Source organism: Atractosteus spatula, chromosome 16 (genome assembly GCF_055471065.1).
Source record: "Atractosteus spatula isolate fAtrSpa1 chromosome 16, fAtrSpa1.hap1, whole genome shotgun sequence".
NCBI lineage: Eukaryota > Metazoa > Chordata > Actinopteri > Semionotiformes > Lepisosteidae > Atractosteus > Atractosteus spatula.
Window position 1 is genome coordinate 14,941,500 of NC_142721.1, and position 20,887 is coordinate 14,962,386.

The 20,887-nt window shown below is 43.1% G+C and overlaps 1 protein-coding gene across 1 annotated transcript in view; it reads right to left on the reverse strand.

Annotated features, from left to right (window-relative positions):
* Positions 1-20,887, reverse strand: part of ano3 (anoctamin 3) — a 114,145-nt gene that overhangs the window by 43,551 nt on the left and 49,707 nt on the right. The window contains exon 3 of the mRNA XM_088935120.1: positions 6,617-6,811. Coding sequence (XP_088791246.1) covers positions 6,617-6,811 — 195 coding nt within the window. The remainder of the gene's footprint in view (positions 1-6,616; positions 6,812-20,887) is intronic.

Consider the following 20,887-nt stretch of genomic DNA (forward strand, 5'->3'; position numbering starts at 1 on the left):
CCATTAAGTTTAACAACATGAAAGTCTCTTTAAGAAATTGCTTGATTGAATTCTTATATTATTGAGCTGATAGCAACCAAATTGAGCCAGATTGGCTGAACAGCTTCCTGCCGTTTGTAACGTTTCCTCTGGTCTTATGTGAGTGTTAGGAGAACTTTATGCCCACCCTGAAAAACGCCTGGAATGAATGTAGAAAACTACGCCACCTGTCAATCCCAAATTTCAAACCAGGCGATTGATGATCTGTTTCCATTGCGCAGAGATGAGAAGCTGCTGGCAAGGAGAAATCAACCCTTGAGCACTGGGCTGGGAAACTTTCGCCTGCAGGGGGGTCCCTCAACTATGATGTAACCTGTGGCTACAGGTATAATAAGGAACAAGTAAGAGGTTTATTCCCTGCTGAAAAGAGAAGCAAGAAAACACAACGTTTTGGCCGAGGAGCCTTCTTCTGGTGGGAAGAGTTTCTATCCTTTATTTCACACCTGAAGAAGGCTCCACAGCCGAAACGTTGTGTTCTCTTTCTTCTCTTTTCAGCAGGGAATAAACCTATTACGTGTTCCTTTGCATCCTACGCATGCTGACGCAGCTCCCCACCTGAACTACAGGTATAATAAACTGCCTATCATAGCAAACAACGCCTTTGCTCAGAGCTCTGCTCTAGGCAGAGTCCCCTGACTCACTTCCTTGCCCTTTCCGGGGGCTTCCAGTGCCTTCTCACTTTATCAAAACTCAAACATGCATTGAAATCTACCTCCACCTCACATGTCAAGAAGTTCTCTCCCCACAATTTTCTATCCTTTATTTCATTCTGTTGCTGTATGATTTTGCACATCTGATGTTGTTTTGCACGTTACCTGTTATCTGTTGTTGTTTTGCACATTATCTGTTGTTGTGTTGCACATTGCCTGTTGTCTCTGTCTTTCTTTTCTTATACAATTGTATTGTTGTTTTTTTTGTACTGCTTACTGTCTGAGAGCTAGCTCAATAGCATTTCGTTACACCATATACCTGTGCATGAGTATAATGACAAGAAACTTGAACTTGAACTCTCAAGTCTGCAAAACTCATCTGCAACACGGCAGCTCAGAGTCAAAACCGGCTAAAAGCCACTGCGCAATCCCATTTCAGAACCCCCCCCCTTAGGGAGGTGGGGGGGGGGGGACTTCTGAAGCAATGCAGAGAAAGAAGAAAACGGAAAATCCAATTACTGAAGGCTGTGTGGCACAGTCGACCTTTTCTGTGAGGTTGAAGAAAGTGAACAACAACAACTTATGTCATTAATTACATTGGGGTCTTTTTTTTAAACTCTGGGACTGCACCCTTATTCTTCAGCACAGAAATAAGCATCGCAGCGACAATCGCCTCTGAGATCCGAGCGGCGGGAAATTTGCCGTCTCTTTCTAATTGCAGAGTGATTCCAGTTTCAATCGAGATCTGGTTTCGCACACCGAGACGCACACGCATCTGCCCCCCCCCCCCCCTTTTCCTCAGCATCAGTGTACGCTGTGAGCTCAGGGGTCAGCCTGGATGAGTGCAGCTGCTATTTATAGACAGGCTCATAAGAAAAAACTACCTCTGTGCTATCTCCAGAACCTTGTCTATTTGCATTTAATTATGAGTTGCATTACATTAAGTTTGCACTTGTTATAAGCTGCAGTACTTTAGGCCGGGGCTTTGCATTGCAAATGTACCGCACCTACTGTATTATACAGCAGGCGGCCTCAGGTAAAAGTCCCTTTTTATTCAGCCTTTGAATGATGTAACACCTGTTTTTGGCATTAATGACTCTACTGTAGCCTTTGTGTGGGCAAGACGCACTGCTCCAGGCAGTCAATCATTGTTCACAGAACAGGAGGTGAAACGGGATGATGGAACCGGCGTGCAAGCACACTCACTGTTCATGACACACAGTTTTCTCACCTCTGTGATACGTCAAGAAGGCAGCTTGCTCACTTGCACACCGTGGGATATCAAAGGCAAGATGAATGGAAGGGCTGACAAAAAAAAAGCATTTTGCAGGAGGAGGTGATGCGATGTCGACTCGTGGGTGTTTTCATCATTTTAGAATAACGCAGCATCCTCCTGATTTTGTTTTGGAAGCTACTGATTCGCTTCCGTGGGAATGTCCGTAGGGAAAGTACAGAAAGAATGCCAAGCGAACTATATCAGATGTCCTTTAAAAGAGTGAATTTCCTAAACGAGAACCGTCTGCTCTGTATAATTGCAATAGTCTGGCAGTGATTGCCTGTCTGCTCTATGTTTAATTAGACAACAGCTTTCCTAACACTCTTTGTGCTTTTGTAACCTCCTTGCATTGCAAAGTCAGGAAAGATTTGAAGACCAATTAGCCAAGAGATTGAGCCTACTGGTAGTGTTAAAGCATTTGCATTACATTAAGCTTACAACATAATTAAAACTGAACTATATTCATTTCAGAACATATGGTGGATTACACTTTTTAACCTTCAGGTGCGTTTAAATTACTGGAATGCATTTTGAGACCTTGCTGCAGATAAAAAGCAAACGCACTGCAACACTAAGCCCCAATGACCAACTGACCGATTTGTCTGATAGGACTTTGAGCAGGTCGGTGCTCATTCACCCTCTTTTTGTTGGATAAACTGAACCAATGTGTTGATTAAATTATCACATTTTTTAACGATGCCATTGAAGAGCAGATCCTGGGCAATTGCACTCATGACAACCATATTGATTTGAAGAGATCGATAACCTGATCAGGTGCCTTTGCTGTCCTCATTGCCGCCCTTAGCCAGGAAAGTCATTCTGATCTTGCTCCAATCTGAGGTCAAAAACTGTACGTTCAGGCAGCCATGACTCAAGAGTTGATGAGTATCGACATATAGATTGAAGTGAAGGTATTCTTGATGTGGATTATAGAATCAGTGGCTCACAATAATTCCAGTGGGATTCATTAATCCTCTCAGCCTACCTCTGTAAAAAAACAATCTCCCTTATTCCTGAAGGAAAAGCCATCCATCATCTTAAAACCCTTTAAATGCAGAGCCTACAGAAGTTTAAGCGCATTACAGAGGAATAAAGGCAAAATCTATAGCCTCTTCCACAATCTTAACTTAATTACCATTACTGGTGGCGGTACATTTTTGCAGACGTTCACTAAAGTAAACTATATCATTCATCTACTGTGATAAAACTTGAAAGAACCATGAAATTGTGGTGAAACGGAAGAAAATACTAAGGTCAGCAAATCGCTTTAGAATTAGAAATTAGATTTATAGACTTATACTAACAAGCACAGTCTGTCATTCCTTTTTATGATAAATTTCAGAAGGAAGCATAAGATATTTTCAGCTCGTATCTCATTTGTTTCTAAATACTTTATGGTATAACTGTTCAATAGTGGGGTTAAATTTGTTAGGTCAAATGCTTCACTTACAGTACATGGCAGGAGTAAAGTGTAAAGAATTATTTCTGTGATTAGTTCAGGTGGGGAGCTGCGTCAGCATGCGTAGGCTGCAAAGGAACAAGTAATAGGTTTATTCTATGCTGAAAAAAAGAAGAAAGAAAACACAACGTTTTGGCCGTGGGGCCTTCTTCAGGTGTGAGAAAGACGAGGCTGAAAAAAAGAAGAAAGAAAACACAACGTTTCTTCAGTGGGGTCTTCTTTAGGTGTGAGAAAGACAAGGCCCTGTCTTTCTCACACCTGAAGAAGGCTCCACAGCTGAAACGTTGCGTTTTCTTTCTTCTTTTTTTCAGCATGGAATAAACCTATTACCCATTTCTATGATTGTTTCATTTATAGCAATGCCACGTTAACAGCATCATGTGTGCCGTCTCTTACTATACGTAAACACCACAACAAATACACATCATGAACAAAGAGAAGATCGCGTGATTAACTGTGCTACTCTGAAAGTACTCTGAGCCTCCCGTTGCAGAATTCAAGAACATCTTTCGCTTTGTATTTCACGTCCATTCCAATTCCTGAAGGAGAACAGAGGGGAAAAAGATAGCACTGGTTAAGCAAACCACAGAAAAGTAAAATCCATTCCTCTTCCCATTTTCACCTGATTTATCTTTTAGAGTAATGAGAGCACTGCGGGCATTTATAATGACTCTCAACCTCTGTAAACATCTCTTAAGGGCATGGCTCATCAATAGGTTGATAGTGATGTATTACCTGTGACTTGAAATTAAGAAGCTTTAACACAATTGATCTCAACTGCTTCTGACAACTGCCAAGTAGTCAGTGGTCTGTGGAACCGTCATGATCTCCAGTTTGCAAGCTGGAACTCTGCCTTGTTGGGCTCTCCCTCTGGCAGTTCAGGACGTGTGCTATTTATTCTTCTGTTGCTGCAATGGGAAGGGGCAGTGGGGGCTCTGGACTCTTCCCTGGAAGACTGTGTTCAAATGCTGGGTGGGGTCTGGCTAGTGTACCCCTGAGCAAAACTCTTCACTGAGACTGCTGCGACGAAATATGCAGCTGTTTAAATGGGTATAAACGTAGTAACTCTAGGAAAAAGCATCAGTCAAAAAAATGATTAATACTAATGATGATGGTCCAGCATGTTTTATACACCACCACGTCCTGGACAAGCACTGAGACTGGCAGGCTATAAACGGGGGCAATTGTACACTCGTGCAAAACTGTAAAAAGAGGACTAAAGAGAGATTTGCCAGTGCCACTTGACAAAGAAGGGAAAAAAATCGAAAACAAGTATGTAAACAGTGTAAGACATTTTCCAATCCACAGCTAATTCTTTTATATGTTCTGTTCCTCTTTCGCTGGAGTTATGAAGAAAGCTTTAGGGCCCTGCAAGTATTAAAGCACAGCAGTTTCATTCTCATCCAGATGTGCCACCTTCACTCCTCGATCCTCTGTCCAGCTGTGCTATCAAACCCATCAGCTGGTGAGAAAAGCAGGGAGAGTGGACATGCGTGCAGTGTGAACAATATGTTCATCATCGAAGGCAATACTCTGCTGAAGGGCACCTCAGAAATCTATAGCTGTCTGGTTCTGTTGGGTAAGCCCAGAGACATCTGCATTCTTGCAGCTGTCCATCTGAGAATATTTCGTAGGCTGGCAAAACCATTTCATATTGCTTTCTGTGGCTCTGCTTACTTGACTAAACATACAGTAAAATCCACTCCTGAGTCCAAAGCCTTTTCCTTATCTGGGTAGAGTTTATATCAGAGGGAGAACAGTATTAACTAGTTCATAGCATCTGTTATGCAGGTGTACTGCGGTATACCACGGTAAAAGCAGAGTGATGCGGTGATATTATAATAAAAAGACACAGGAGGTGTGGCACACCATGCTATCAACTGTGCGAAATTATGGCAAAAGAACATCACTACATGCTACAAGCCGTGGAGATCCATGGGAAGACTTCAATTTTACAAGCTACCACCACAGACAAGGAACAAGAAGAGGTTCGTTCCATGCTGAAAAGCAGATAGAAAAAAAAAAACGTTTTGGCAGCTGAGCCATCTTCAGCAGTGAGTGATACCGTTAAACCAAATTTCTGTTCCAGACTGCTTGAGCGTTATTCTTAATTGATTCATGTCCTTCCAATTTCCTTAATGGGAGGTGAGCAATGAGATGAAGTGTCAAAAACATCACTAGCAGAGAACCCCTTCATCGTGTTAACTTGAGAATCCGGCCCAGACCAGGACATTATTAATAATGCCACCAATGTTATTTATAGATGGCATAAATGCTTCTGGTTGATTTTTTTTTGGAGCATCACAAACTAGTTGGTCATGTTTCCGAATCAGTGCAAGCACACAGTATTGTGCGAAAGGCTTGTGGGTTTTGAAGTTTGTGGAGGAGGCAGTTTTAAACCATTGCTGTTCTTCTCAATCCCCTGTTTTAAATGGCATCGCACATCCACAGCTGCAGGACAGCCTACCACTGTGTCACCCTTCCACACTTCCTGGGCAGCTGCTGTCTGGCCATGAACGTCTTCAGGCGTGCTGCAGCCAGCACAGGCAGAAACAAGGCACTCCCCAAGAGGGGGAAACAAGACACTGGCTCAGAGAGTCAATAACCTTTGCTGAGCAATTAGATAATGATCTACAGAAGATAAAGTCACTTTCTGGAATCCAATCATTAGGTCTTTCCCTTAAGACCCAGGTGTTCCCAATGAGTGAACTTCACAGAGAGATCCTCTTCACCTGCATAGGGATTGCTTCACTTGAAAATATCTTTTGTGAAATTTCCTTGAACACAACCCTTTGGGTGTGATGTATAATTTTCCTAACCAAAGGAAGCTGACCCCCCCCAAAAAATCATCTTGTTGACGTAATAGCAGACAGCAGACTGTTTTTTTTATTTTCTTTCAAAACAAAATTTGCATGAAATCAGGAAATGAATTGTATTTTTTATTTATTATTGTCCTGTATTATGAAAAAACACAGGGATACATGCACTGCCTACTACTGATTTATCTATCACATATCTAATAAGGCTCTAAAAATGTTAATTAGTCTCCCTAATGAGAAATACAGAAATAATAAGTGCATTTACTAAGAGGGGGGTGTGAGGAACTCACTGGCAGTGAATCTGGGGCAAAAGCACTGTGGGATTGTGGGTGGGGCAGGGGGAGGGGTTGTGGCAGTAACCATGGAGACTGACCTTTGCCATAGGCGACGTTGTCGACGGAGGGGCTGGCGCTCGGGGGCTGCGGCGTCACCTGACCGGCTGGGTGGACCGACAGGACCCTGTTGAGGCTCTGGGGGTGAGTCTGGCTCTGGACCAGGCAGGGCAGACTTCGGCGTGAGGGCCTCACCGTCTTCTCCCTGATGATTTCGCTGATGCTGGTGTGCATGACTGCAAGGGGAGGAGGGAGAGCAGCACGTCAGCCACCTGCCTGAGCTCGCAGAGACAACATTCCTAGGCAACGTGCATGAGAAGAGCTAAGAACCATGTGATCTTATGTTCATTATGCCAGCAGCCATATCACCCTGCAACTCACAACTGGCAACCTGCTGGAGCTCAGCAGGTGTGAGCCTGGTCAGGACCTGGAGGGGAGACTCCTGGGAAAAACTAAGGTTGCTGCTGGAAGAGGTGCTAGTGGGGCCAGCAGGGGGTGCTCACCTGCAGTCCATGTAGGTCTTAATGCCCCAGTATAGTAACGGGGACACTATACTGTAAACAGGCGCCGTCCTTTGGATGAGATGTAAAACCGAGGTCATTAAAAACTGTGGTCATTAAAAGTCCCAGAGCGTTTCTCGAAAAGAGTAGGGGTGTAACCCTGGCGTCCTGGCCTAATTTCCCATTGGCCCTTACCAGTCATGGCCTCCTAATAATCCCCATCTCTGAACTGGCTTCATCACTCTGCTCTCCTCCCCACTGAGAGCTGGTGTGTGGGGAGCGTTCTGGCGCACTATGGCTGCTGTCACATCATCCAGGTGGGGCTGCACACTGGTGGTGGTGGAGGGGATCCCCATTACCTGTAAAGTGCTTTGAGTGGAGTGTCCAGAAAAGCACTATATAAGTGTAAGCAATTATTATTATTATTATTATTATTTATTACGTCCCCGAGTTATAGAAAAGACATTGCTGCTCTGGAATCAGACCAGAGAAGAGTACCGAGATACGTAGGGGAATAAGGGACTATCCTCCACCGACAGGCCGCAGGAACCAAATCTTTTAGTCTTGAGCAGAGGAGACTACGAGAGAACCCGATACAAATATCCAGAGTCCCCCAGGGCACTGACAAGGTCAGCCCAGAGGACGTCACCACAACGAACAGTGAAACACAAACCAGAGGACAGAAGAGGACACTACAGTATACGGAAGGGCATTGACTGTAGAGCGGAGAACAGCTTCACGAATGTTATGGGAGTGGGTAATGTTGTCGAAGCAAATACTCCATTCTTAGATTTAAAAAAAAATTCAATTCATTTTTATACAGTGCCTTTCACAACAAGGTTGCCTCAAGGCGCTTAACAGTGCAAGTGACCAGACATGTTGTCAATACAGAACAGAAGACCACAAGACAACGGAGGAGAGGAACCCAAAACTCCTTAGTAAGGAGAGAAAAAACCTCTGGGGGTCCAAGGTCAACTGGCTGCCCAACCCCTTTGGGCATGCTAACATTATACAATTAAAAAAAGGAAATATGATCAAACTAAAGCTCTAAAATATATATTTTCATATATGAAGATAAAGCAGTTAGATAAATAATTTTTCACATGTTTAATTTTCAATTGATAGATTATGCTTCTACAGTAAAGCATACATACAAATCATATTACACAGCGGTTTAAAAAGTATTATAACACAACTATCGGAAGCTATTTTGAACTATGAGCTGGCTTTCAGAAACTCCACTTTATGTTTCCTTTGTGGATTTAACAATTCCCGGATTTAACAATGAGTAAATGACTGGGTATGAAACAGGGTTCTTTCAGTTTGTGTTCGGGGTCAGTTCAGTTCGGCAGACTCATTTCCAGGATGTTCAGGACTGAAACTGCAATGTGCAATTACTGTCTGTTAGAGTGCGGATGGAAGTCTCACAGGAGCTGCTACTGAGAACATACGAGTTAAGAGAACATAACAGTTAAAAATGTGAGGAGGCAATTTGGCCCATATACTGTAGCCCATTCAGAAGACAGTAGTTAACTGATCCCAGGATCTCATGCAGCTGTTTCTTGAAAGAAGCCAGCAGATCAGCCTCAACAACATGGCTGGGTAGCCTGAGGGTAATCCCACAACCTTACTGATCATAATGGCTGCTCCAAGGCATGTCCTCCAGTATTACTGTAGTATTACTATGCTCTTACGAGACAAATGTGCACACATAGGAGCAGGTTTATTCTGTGCTGAAAGGAAAAGAAACAACATTTTGGCTGTGGAGCCTTCTCAGGGGGAGATGGAAAGTAGCAAATAAATATAGCATGGGAGAATAAAAGACAGAGTGGTTAAGAGGGGGTGGGGAGCAGGGAGGAAACGGGCATGAGGCTGGAGAGAGTGAACGCCCAAACTCAGGGAAAACGGGACGAGAGGTGTGAAGCCGAAATCTGCAAATGAATAGAGAGGATTTAGAAGGAGATGAGCCTGCCATTTAGAGAAAGGGGAAGGTGTGATCCAAGTTTCAGGATAATTTGGGTTTCGGATGTCTTTTGCAAGAGCAGTTCTGAAACCCCCCTGTGAGGATGCAGCTGGAGAGATCAGAAAGATTGTGGCCGTTGAAGCTACCACTACTCAAACCACTATTCCTACCAATTTATTCTCAAGCACTATTACCCAATATGTAACTTCTCTTCTTGGGGTAGAGAACAGATCTTCCTCCCAATCAAATCAAATCAAATCAAATCAAAGTTTATTTATCAAATGCACAACAATACGGCGTGCAGCAGTAGTTGCTGACAATGAAATGTCTTTTTCTGCGAGCTCACAAAAATCACAAGGATCACAAAATTCACAAAAACACAAAAATCACAAAATTGAGGTTACATTTTTTTAAATGGAATAGAACTCAATATGAGTAGAGCTGCTATGTGTCCATGGTGTATGCAATATAGGTATACAAGTAGTGCAGTTATGCTGAATACAGTGAAAGCTGTGTGTCCATGTAGCCGCTACAGGTGATTTGCTGAAGGAGCTGCAGGCTGGCTATTTAGCAGAACGCAGAAACAGTGATAATGTGGTAGGAGAATCCAAGGTGTGTGTGATATTTTTAAACAAGTAGTTTTTCTTAATTTTTATTATTACTACTGCCGCTGCTTTTACATTCCTATTGATGTTACTACTATCAATAAACCACTTTCAATAACTACTGTGTTAGTAGAGCTGCATTTTGTTGCTGAAGTTAATTATTCTCCTTTTGTTGTATTTTATTAAATGATGTAGTTCAAGTAAGTAGCTGCGTCAGCATGCGTAGGCTGCAAGCGAACAAGTAAACCTTCTCTGGGTCAAAGAAGGTTCCACAGTTTCTTCTCTTCTCTTTCCAGCACGGGATACACCTTTACTTGTCTCTTTTATCAAATGACTTTCATTTTCTTTTTTGATTGACTTCGCTTGTCAAAGCAGTGAAATCCTTCTTTGATTCAGCATTGTCAATCAAAATGAATGCCTTGCTTAGAGTCAGAGAAAACTCTGTTTCAGCATAAACCAAGAGTTGTCTATAACTATTTCAAGCCTTAAAGGACAAAGCAAAAGTCTCTGATCTCAAGGCAAGTCTTGAAATTGTCCATCTTAGATACTGTAATTACACTGGTACATTGGAAGCTCATGTTTTTATTTAATGTCAAAAATGACCTTCTCACATACACTAATGTAAACCATTTAACTCCTGTTCACTGTAAATTACATAACACAATTAAATTAAATAAATTATTCTGATAAAATAATTCTGCAGAATAAGTACTGTATACTGAAGCCGGACATTTCTCAAAAACTGCATATTACTCCACATCCTGCTGATCTAAATTCATCACTGTTCTTTCCCCAGTTGAAATCCACCCACTGACAGCTACAAGAGGCCCACTAGTCCACTTCTGAAAGACTCCTTCATCCCTGCCAGGCTGCTGACCAAGAGTAAAAACTTGCTCAGCCATGCCAGATTGCAAGAGTGTAAATTTTAATGAGAGTTCTTCAAACTGTCTATGATTGCTCTTCAGTGATTAAATCAAGTGGTTATGAAAAAGGAGAGTAGATGTGCATCACTGTACAGCACTTAAAAAAATGCAATGAGCCATTACAGAGCTGGCAATGATGCCAGTAATGAACATAATGAGAGTTCCTGCAGCACAGTCCCATCTGAGCACATTATTGTGATTCTGTTTGCAGACAACAGGAACTTTCTGGACTGCAGCTGCTCTTAAAATGGAAAAAAAACCCAACAGCAACCACGAACTGGAGATTTTCCAAATCACAGTCTGGAAATTCAAAATGTCACAATGCTTTCCTGGTTTTTCCTTCCGCACTTGCAATATGCTGCTCTTTTCTATCTCGTTTCCTGCGGTGCAACTACAGACGTCTGCTATGTACCTCTGCCGATGCTTTTGCATAGGGAATTTGTTCACAGGAGCTTCTGACATTTTGGAGGTAATAAACAAAAAAATAATAATGTTTCTTTATCAGCCCTATACAATTTCTTGCATTAGGAATTTGTCTTTTCGCAGACCCCAGCTTGCTCTCCATGAGACACGCAGACTGGGAGAGAAGCTTGGGGTCAGAGCGCAGGGTCAGCCATCGTACAGCACCCCTGGAGCTGCTGGGGTTAAGGGGCTTACTCAGGGGCCCAACGGAGTAGGATTCCTCTGCCGGTCACAGGATTTGAACCGGCAACCTTCCAGTCACAGGTGCAGATCCTGAGCCACAGAGCCACTTCTCCGCCCCAAAAAGGTGACGGGAAGCTGAATGTGCTGCAAAAGCATGAAAAAGTTTTGAAAAAGCACACAAATAAACTTCAGAAGCTTCTGATACAGCGCAGTTCCGAAGCACCAGAGCGCCTGATCCCAAACTGCTCAACAGCTGCACCAGGATGTGACCTGAGGTGTGTGCTCAGCATTGCTGGACATATTGACGGAGGAAATTAACACAATTTAGGGAGACTGCCCTCACACTGTTCAAGCCCAAGAGCAACAACAGAACTGAAACGCTTTGAGACACATCTGAGAGACGTACACAGTATTCTAAAATAAGAAAAAAGGTATACAGTATTTAGCACTGGACTGATGTTTTAAAATATAGGGTCCTCTTTTCTGCTTCAGTCTGGGGCTCTGTCAGAACTCTCAGTATACCAGGAGCACTGACAGGCTTTACAAATCCAGCTGTACAGGGTATCGAAGGCAAGGAAACTCTCCATCTCGGGATTCAGAGACACAGGATCTATGAAAAACATCACTGTCGCCAACTCCATACACAGTGCAACACCACAGACAGTACATTATTCATCTGGACAACAAACGCTGACTCTTCAGAGGGGAAATGTGATATTGATCTTGCTGTAAGACACCACTTTAAAGCATTTTTATAGCTCTCCTATTGAGGAGAAGGAGAACCAGATCAAAATAAGACCCTGATTGGAGCTCCTGTGCCTTCAGCTTTACCATCTGCAATGTCTGCACAAGAAACAATTGGGCACAGTATTAAATCATTTTAGTGATTCTCCATTCCCCACCATCATAGGGTTAACACTAATGGGTTAGTACATTATTGATAGTTCTGTATTCACAACGAATGGGTAATGGGGGAAAGAATGAAAAGGCAGTGAGAAAGATGCACGATATTTGGAGCTCAGTGAAATTCTTGCACAATTAAATGACATTTAAATGATCTGAAACCCATCAAAAAACACTGAGCAATGAATGTAAAAAGTACTAAGCATTCTGCTTCCATGTTATTAACAACAGAACAATGGTTATCTTCCTCATGGCGTCTCCTGTGGTTTTCCGTCTTGGAGAGCCCTGGCCCATCCTGACTCAAGCCCTGAGCACCACGTATCTGTCACCAGCCCAGCCTGACAGAGACCATAAATCACATCCCCCCACTGAGATGCACAGCAGGAAACTGAATTACTCATTTTGTCAAGCACGTCTAATTTTAACATGTTTTTACTGCCACCGCCACCGTTTCTAACACACAGCACAACGGCTCTGGAATATGAGCCAACCCTGGTCACCGGGTACTGCATAGGTTTTCGAGTTTTTTCCACCTTCGTGATGTAATTGGACCAATTAAGTGGATAACGAGTTCAATCAGCAGTGTCCTTATCAGGAGCTAATTGAACGGTGCCTCTAGAACCTGCAGGAACACAGCGCTTCAGGACCAGGGTTGATCACACCTGAGAGCTGTAATGGCAACCTGCCACCTGCTGGCCCAATTCTGATACTCCACCTTCTAGGCTCAACATGTAAGTGATCTACTTCTCCATAGCTTCTAAAATCTACAGGACACGCAGCACCAGCTTCTGAAGGCAGATGCAATGAGCAGAACCGGAGTCAATCTTGTTGCCATGAGAGGAAAGTTCTAGACGGCCACAGGACTTCACCACGCTCACTGACCACTTCTACTCTCCTAGTCTGACTCACACCGCCGCCAAACGAAGGCTCACACCAGACACAGGTTTCGGGTACGTTTCAATCTGCTGTCACAGTCATGTGTTTTAGCAGTGATGCACATAGTGGTGTTATGCTTATGAACAGTGCAATTCCAGCTTAAAGAAACTGAGGATTTCATCAGGTATGGTGTGTCCTGTGCAACACATACAGGTGTTCTGCTGGGAACACGCTGTGCAATATTTTTTTCTACTGTACCAATTCGACAAACCCAAACTCAATACGACTCCCAAAACACAGTAATGTCCAGGCTGTGGAAGGTTCAAGAAATAGAACCTATGGTGACTGTTACGACCCCAAGTGTCTAGGGGTAAAGGGGTGTAACATTTAGGATAATTCTTTTGGAAGCAGGGGGGGGTTTGGTGAGGGACTAGGAAGCGTGATAACAAGGGTAAGGAACTAGAGTGGTGCCAAAGGAAAGAAAATAACAAACAAAATGGAGCTGGCTAGGACAGTGAGGGAAAGCTAATCTGACTACAAAAGAAAACCCAAAACACACGGTCTTCGGCGTCTTCAACACCCTAGCTAACCTGCTCTGACTACCCAAAACCATACAAGACAAACGGCACTCACCCGTACTAAAATAGTGTACTAATACAAAATCAACTAAGTGTGTAAGTGTACCCAACAACCTAACTAACCTTATATACAAAAGTTCACACAAAAACACAAGTGAACCAGGAAGACAAATAAGGGAAAACCAGAGTAATCAACAGGAGCAGGGTACAAAAGAACACAAAAGTTGAACATGTAACACTGGGGCAAGGTAATGACAAAACAAGGATGAACACACAAACAACCGAAAGTACAAAGAAACTAACAAAAAAAAACAACAAAACAACAAAGCGGAAGCAATACGAAAATACACACACACACACAAAGCAAAACAAACCAACAAACGAAGCCGAAGCAATAACCAGAAACGGGACCAAAGTCAAACGAAAGGCCTTTTCTTCCTGAAAGCCTCCATGTTATATAGTGAATAAAATGAGTTCTGATTGGCTGAGAGCTAATTGATGATGATGTCATACTGAAGGTGTGGTGTAATGGTGGGCCAATGGGGAAGGGAGAACAATCAAGGGTCCGCAGTGTGGACATAACAGAAAAACACACACAGAACACACACTGGGACGTAACAGTGACATATTAGCAAACAAAGTGAATTCATTTGAATGGGCTAAATTCCATTACAATAAAAATGGTGATTTATTTTTTATCCTGATGTCCGAGTAATAACATTGTGCTTTTGTTAGCTTCTCTTTCCAGTTGTTTATTTTCCTGAAAGCAGGTTAAATCCAGATTAAAAGTGCTGGATCAGTATGAGTGGAATCATTTTCCCGGTTTAATTTCCCCTCCACTCCCACAGGGTTTAACATCGCCTTTGATCTATTGTCTCCCCATGAAACTGTATCACTAACCTGGGGCACAGCTTGAAGTATGTTTCTAGAACTAGCACGCTCCATTGAAGTAGATTAAAATTAAATTATTATTTAGTTATTTTAATTATTATTTATTTACATTATTATTCATGACATTATTATTAATAATAACAATACAATATATAACTAATAATAATATTAGTGGTAGCAGTATTAGTAATATCAGCAGCAGCTATGTCTTACTGCTCAAGTGGGTGGTTTTTCTAACTTACCAGCTCGGCTTTGCTGCTGGGAACATTGTGGTCTGGAGCTCTTATAGTGTTTAAGCTGCTGCTGTGCCACTTCTTCTCTTGCATGTGAGGTCAGTGCAGTGACACACTTTGCTGTCTCTTGTCTTGCATGTGAAACTGTACTGGTCAGTGCAGCGACACATCTTTGCTTCCATATCTTCCATATGAAACTGTACTGGTCTGTGCTTTGCAGTGAAATCTGTAGCTGGAAAGTGGATATTCTCAGCTGAGTACATTGTAAGTTTTAAAGTTGAGTTTTACAGTCGCTAACTTGGTCCCGTCAGCATCACCACCATCGCTGTTCCACACAGCGGTGGGCTGACTTTATATAGTCCACACGAAAATGGGACAGGACCCTTCGGGGAAGAACAAGGCTTTCTTATTTAAGCATTGTAAGTTTTCCCCTTTTACCCTCTGGGATAGGAGCATAATAAAAAAAACACACACAGGAAAAGGCTTTGGATGAAAGAACTCTTTGATGGTTTAATTCAAAGAGCAAATGACTGCAGACCCGTGAACCGGATCAACTAAGCACATTAGTGCTCTGTCCTGGCACTCCCCAGACGGGGGGCTCTGTCAGCAACTGGGGCGTCAGCTGGTACCCCACAGCTCCTTGGTCCATCCGAGAAGCGACTTACCGGGAAAACAGTATCAGAAGTTTATGGTGTTGCGCATAATAAATAAGACAGAGGGAATCTGAAGGATGATTAGAGGATACAGTAGGTGGTAATGTGTTTCAAAAGCACTCTAAAGGAAAGCACAACAAGCCCAGCTTCCTGAGATACTTGTGCATTGCATTTCAAAAATTGATCTGAATGACAATGGATGTGCAACCACAAATAGCCCTTGAATGTTTTCAGTGCTGGGCGGTGCGGTGACTCTGCGGCTGGAAGGTTGCTGGTTCATATCCCGTGGCTGGCAGAGGAATCCTACTCCGTTGGGCCCCTGAGCAAGGCCCTTAACCCCAACTGCTCCAGGGGTGCTGTATAAATGGCTGACCCTGCGCCCTGACCCCCAGCTTCTCTCCCTGACTGTGTGTCTCATGGAGAGCAAGCTGGGGTATGAGAAATTCCTAATGCAAGAAATTATATATGGCCAATAAAGTGATCTTATTTAAAAATATATAAAGGCAATGAACACAACTGCTTTCTTTAAAGTATGACTAAGGTTCAGAGCAAGAGGAAATAGGCTCAGCAGTAAGGAAGGGCCTGATGTGGTCACAGTCAACGAACGAGTGGAATAATATGTGTAGAAAAGCAAGCAGAGCCCTAGGCAACCAAGATAAGAGCTGCAACTGAACAATTTCATAGCAATCCACTTCATACATTTTAGAGTGAGGTATTAAATAAGTGGGAAACTAGCTTAAAAGCTTTGGTTCAAAAGCACCATGCTCAGAGGATGAGATGCAGGGTTATTTTAAATATGTTATACTTGGGGCCTCCTAGGTTTTAGCCCCTAGTCTGCACCCTACTGTTCACAACGGAGGTATTCTAGAAATCACTGGTTTCAGAACAGAACGGGGCATCCCCAGATCAAAAGAGCAGGCACCCTAGATGAAAAGGGCTGGAAAAAGTGGAACCAGAATTGCTGAGGAGAGGAAACAAAAAGCAAAATGATGGAAGCAAAGGCTTCCAAGCTGCTACATACCCACTGACACCATTTTGCACCACTGTGCATTTTGCTGTCCTTGCAGAGGCACTTGCAGCAGAATTATTTTCAAGACTGCTTCACCTATCCAGAAGAGAATTTGCACTAAGGAACCTCAACAGCTCCCACTCTCAACAGTACTGCACCCTCAGAGCCCGACATGCAGCTCTGTGTGACAGAGCTGGTCTCTGGTCTCTTGAGAGGAGCAGCCTACCTTAGATAGAAATCTTGATTTCAATGTCTCGGGATCACTTTATAATGGACTGTCTGACCACCAATTAGATTATTGTATATCATTGCAACGCAGTTTAAATAACATTTGATTTGTACACAAAAGCTGTTAATCTTTAATGTAAAATCTACTGTATATCCCAGTACATCTTTAGGAAAGCAGACTTTCCTGGGAAAGCACCCAGGTCAGTGTTCCAAACCTCCGTAGTCCCAGAGTTCATCAGATATCCTTACAATTCTGCAAACAGGAGAACACTCTTTGCTGCAGGGCAATGGTCTCATAGAATTCACACCTGTGATTCCTAGTCCTGCAGATTCCAGCCCCCTATCAAACACATCATTTTTAATGATAAATGGCTTTTCACATGCACCCCTTTCTCTAACAAAGTTGCTCAACAATCTCCAATCATAATTAATAATAATAATAATTGCTTACACTTATATAGCGCTTTTTCTGGACACTCCTCTCAAAGCTCTTTAGAGGTCATGGGGATCCCCTCCACCCCCACCAGTATGCAGCCCCACCTGGATGATGCTCCAGTCCTCTCCCCACACACCAGCTCTCAACTGGGGGGAGAGCAGAGTGATGAAGCCAGTTCAGAGATGGGGGTTATTAGGAGGCCATAACTGGTAAAGGCCAGGGGGACATTTGGCCAGGACACCAGGGGTGACACCCCTACTCTTTTCGAGAAATGCCCTGGGATTTTTAATGACCACAGAGAGTCAGGACCTTGGTTTAACGTCTCATCCGACGGATGGCGCCTGTTTACAGTATAGTGTCCCCACCACTATACTGGGGCATTAGGACCTACATGGACCGCAGGGTGAGCACCCCCTGTCGGCCCCACTAATCATGAATTTGGGAGCTTAAGAAAATTGACCCTAGCAGCTCAAAAATTAATCTATCAACTTTTACCAAGAATGGTAACTTAAGCACAGTAACCGAAAGGAAAAATCATTAAGCAGATTCGTCTGACGCAAAAAAAATAACGCTGCAGTGAAGTAAGTGAGGAGCAGCTTTCAAATGTTCTGCGTGCTTGTTTAATTTTCTCGTGAAGAGCTGCCAGGGTCCACCACCCACCTCATTGAGGACGCCTACAGTGTTCTGATACCTCAATCAAAGAGCAAAGTGTCTAATGGAGAACAAAATTGCTTTGCACACAGCCTCCCACTTCCCTTTGAATAAAAAAGGCTGTTTTTTCCCCCACAGTTACCACCACTGTTTCTGCAATTAAATCATTAATTTAACAGACAGTGAGTTAACTGAGCTTCAGCAGATTGACACGGATGCTCTGCCTGTGAAATTCTCTTCACAGGAGAACCAGTTGGATGTATTTGGAGGAGAGAACTTCTAAGCCTATAGAGCTCTTTTATTTGTCCATAGATCACAACTCTCCTCAGATAACATCTAAACTTATAGAATGCTTCCACTCGTGTATAGATTATAACCCTTCTCAACAACCCTTTACAAATAGGTTCTGTACTCCATAAATGCTGTGATTGATGCATTAAACACCAGAAATCAGAAAATGAGTTGGTCAAGCATACTGTATATGCTGGAATACAGTTTTTTCATGTAATGCTCCCAGCTAAATCCACTTTACTGCAAAAATTTGTTAAAAGGCAAATGCAATGAAAGATAGTATTGCTCAAAGATACCCCTGAGCTTATCTGAAGTTCTACTCCGTTCATAGATTCAATTGTATAGAATGCCTCAGATGTTACAAAAGTACTGTATGGAGCAGCACAGCCACTTGTAGGCTCCGCATTAGAGCTCAGCTCTGACAGAAGAAAGATATATGAAAGGCAGGAAAGATTTCATTGTTTCTCCCCGATTATACTACTAATCTGTCATTGTGTTTCTCTACCCCCTATCCTTCATAAAGGCAATCCAAACACTTAATAAAAATCACACCTTATAAAAAAGGGCAAATTTCTACTAGAGGTCAATACAAATAAAGCAAGTCACAATAACAAACAGTCAATAGCAAAACACAAAAACACAGAAATATTTCTGGCAATGTCAAATGCTTGGTGATACAAAAGGGTAAATGAATTGTCTTTGAATTGCATTCTGTTTTCACACTAATCCCAAATTAAAAGAACACCTGATGAACATTTATAAAATACAACCACAGCTTTGTGTAAAGAGAATGGTGTGTTGCGTATCTTGGGCTTCAGCTCTGCATATTCCCATCTGTTCTTTAATGTGTCTTAACACCTTGAACTCATCTGCACTGTCTCACCTGACACCTGATCTGTGCAAAAATATGCAAAATGTTAGTTAAAGGAGAACAGCACTGTGAGTCTCAAAATACAGCAAAAACAAACCACAGGCAATTTATTGAAAGGTAACCCCAAACAGTAGAGCTCTTCCTCCACCCATTATCTCAACTATTCACTATTTCTAAATATCCAACGGCCTTAAATTATTTTGAGGCTGAAAACTCCCAACTACTTCTTCCCCAACAATTAACACAGGACAGAGGCACTTTTAAACACTATGACCCTCCCACTTGTTCTGGTCAAGCCAATTACTGCACACTTAAACACAGTGCCCCTCCCCCTTGTTCAGGTCAAGCCAATTACTGCACACTTAAACACAGTGCCCCTCCCCCTTGTTCAGATCAAGCCAATTACTGCACACTTAGACATTACGATCCTCCCACTTGCTCAGGTCCAGCCAGTTACAGATTCCCTTATTGCCATTTAAACCTGAAGCAAGAGGTCCGTAACACTGACAACACAGAAGACACACACACTCCTAATCAGGATATTGTTGGTGAGATAAAAAACACGATAATTACACTATTTCCATTATTTACAATGCAATGCAACATGCATTATGTTCATGCACAAACACATGTCATTTTTGGTTTGTCTCTAATTGTGTCCCTCTGCCTTTATCCACTCGCCTTAGTTGCTGGCAATGAGTTACGAGAGAAGGACGTGGGATCTGGGATTCAGGCAAGGACGTCTTGTTTGTACAGTCTCCACAACTCATCTCATTTCCACAGCACAAACACACCCAACAGGGGAAACATACAGAAAACATATTTGTTCTGCTCCTCTGCAGCTCGCAACCCTTAGATTTCCTGAAAGATCTGAGTGTGAGAGTGTGTATTTGATGAGAGCAGTACCTGTGAATGGAGGAGGTGAGGGGGGTGAGATATGCAGATCTCTTTCAAGAGCAGCTCTGCAGAGATTCTCTAAGGCAGCTGCTGACTTGCTAAAATAATCGCTACAGCAATCTTCCGAGCTTTTCTCTCGCAAGGCTTTGAACGACTTCAAGTTGTTGTCATGGAATTCTCAGTTCATTTCTGCTTGTCTCAACACATGAAAGAAACCCTAACGTTTTCCAACACAGAGCCTTAAAGCACGCAAGTCACAGTCTGCTAAATTAGCACCCGCTTTCCACTTTAAATGGCAAAGGTTTTGTTTTTCATGGGCCGAGCAAACAAAAACGATTTTATAAAAGAATAACATACTGTATAACATCAGCATGGGAATGTATCCACTTGCTTGACATCAGCACCCTGATCTTTGACTCCTGCAATGGCCCATGAACACACTGGGCAGCAAAACAGCCTCAGGCTCTTCAGAAACTGACTCAAGCCTAAATATGTGTCACGATCGCCATCCCTCCTCTAGAGGGCACTCCGACCCTGTTGTATTTTAGTTTCATTATCACGGTTCACCTGCCCCCTTGTTCCGTCCTTTATTTAAACCTGTTGCTCCAGAAGCTCTGGGCTCTGCATTGGAATACGAACGCCCGCCTAGCATCAAGTCGCCCTACGCCCGCGGCTTGAGGGCTCAGGCTTCCGATCGGCGTCCTGACCCAGCTGAGTCCGGGGCTCGGAACACCTGGCCTCGTTATTTTAACCCTCTGTTCCTGTTCAGGATCCCATTCCGGATTTTAACCCTGTCTTGTCTTGGATGGATCACCCGGTTTTGGATTTTGGACTGTGCCCGGATTTCCCCCTTGGGCTGTTTTTGGACTTGTTCGCCTGCGCTCCCCCCTTGCACCTGATCACTGTCGGCACTGCCCCCTGTTCGCCATCCTTTCCGTTCCTCACCGCGTTTTCCCCATCGCCCTTCTCCAGTCACTTCCGGATTATACCATCTGCACAGGGTCCTAAACTACACACTTCACGGGAGTCAGGACCGGCGTCAGTTACAATATGTACCTAATCAAACCTAATCATGGCCTCCTTATAATCCCCATCTCTGAACTGGCTTCATTACTCTGCTCTCCTCCCCACTGAGAGCTGATGTGGGGTGAGCGTTCTG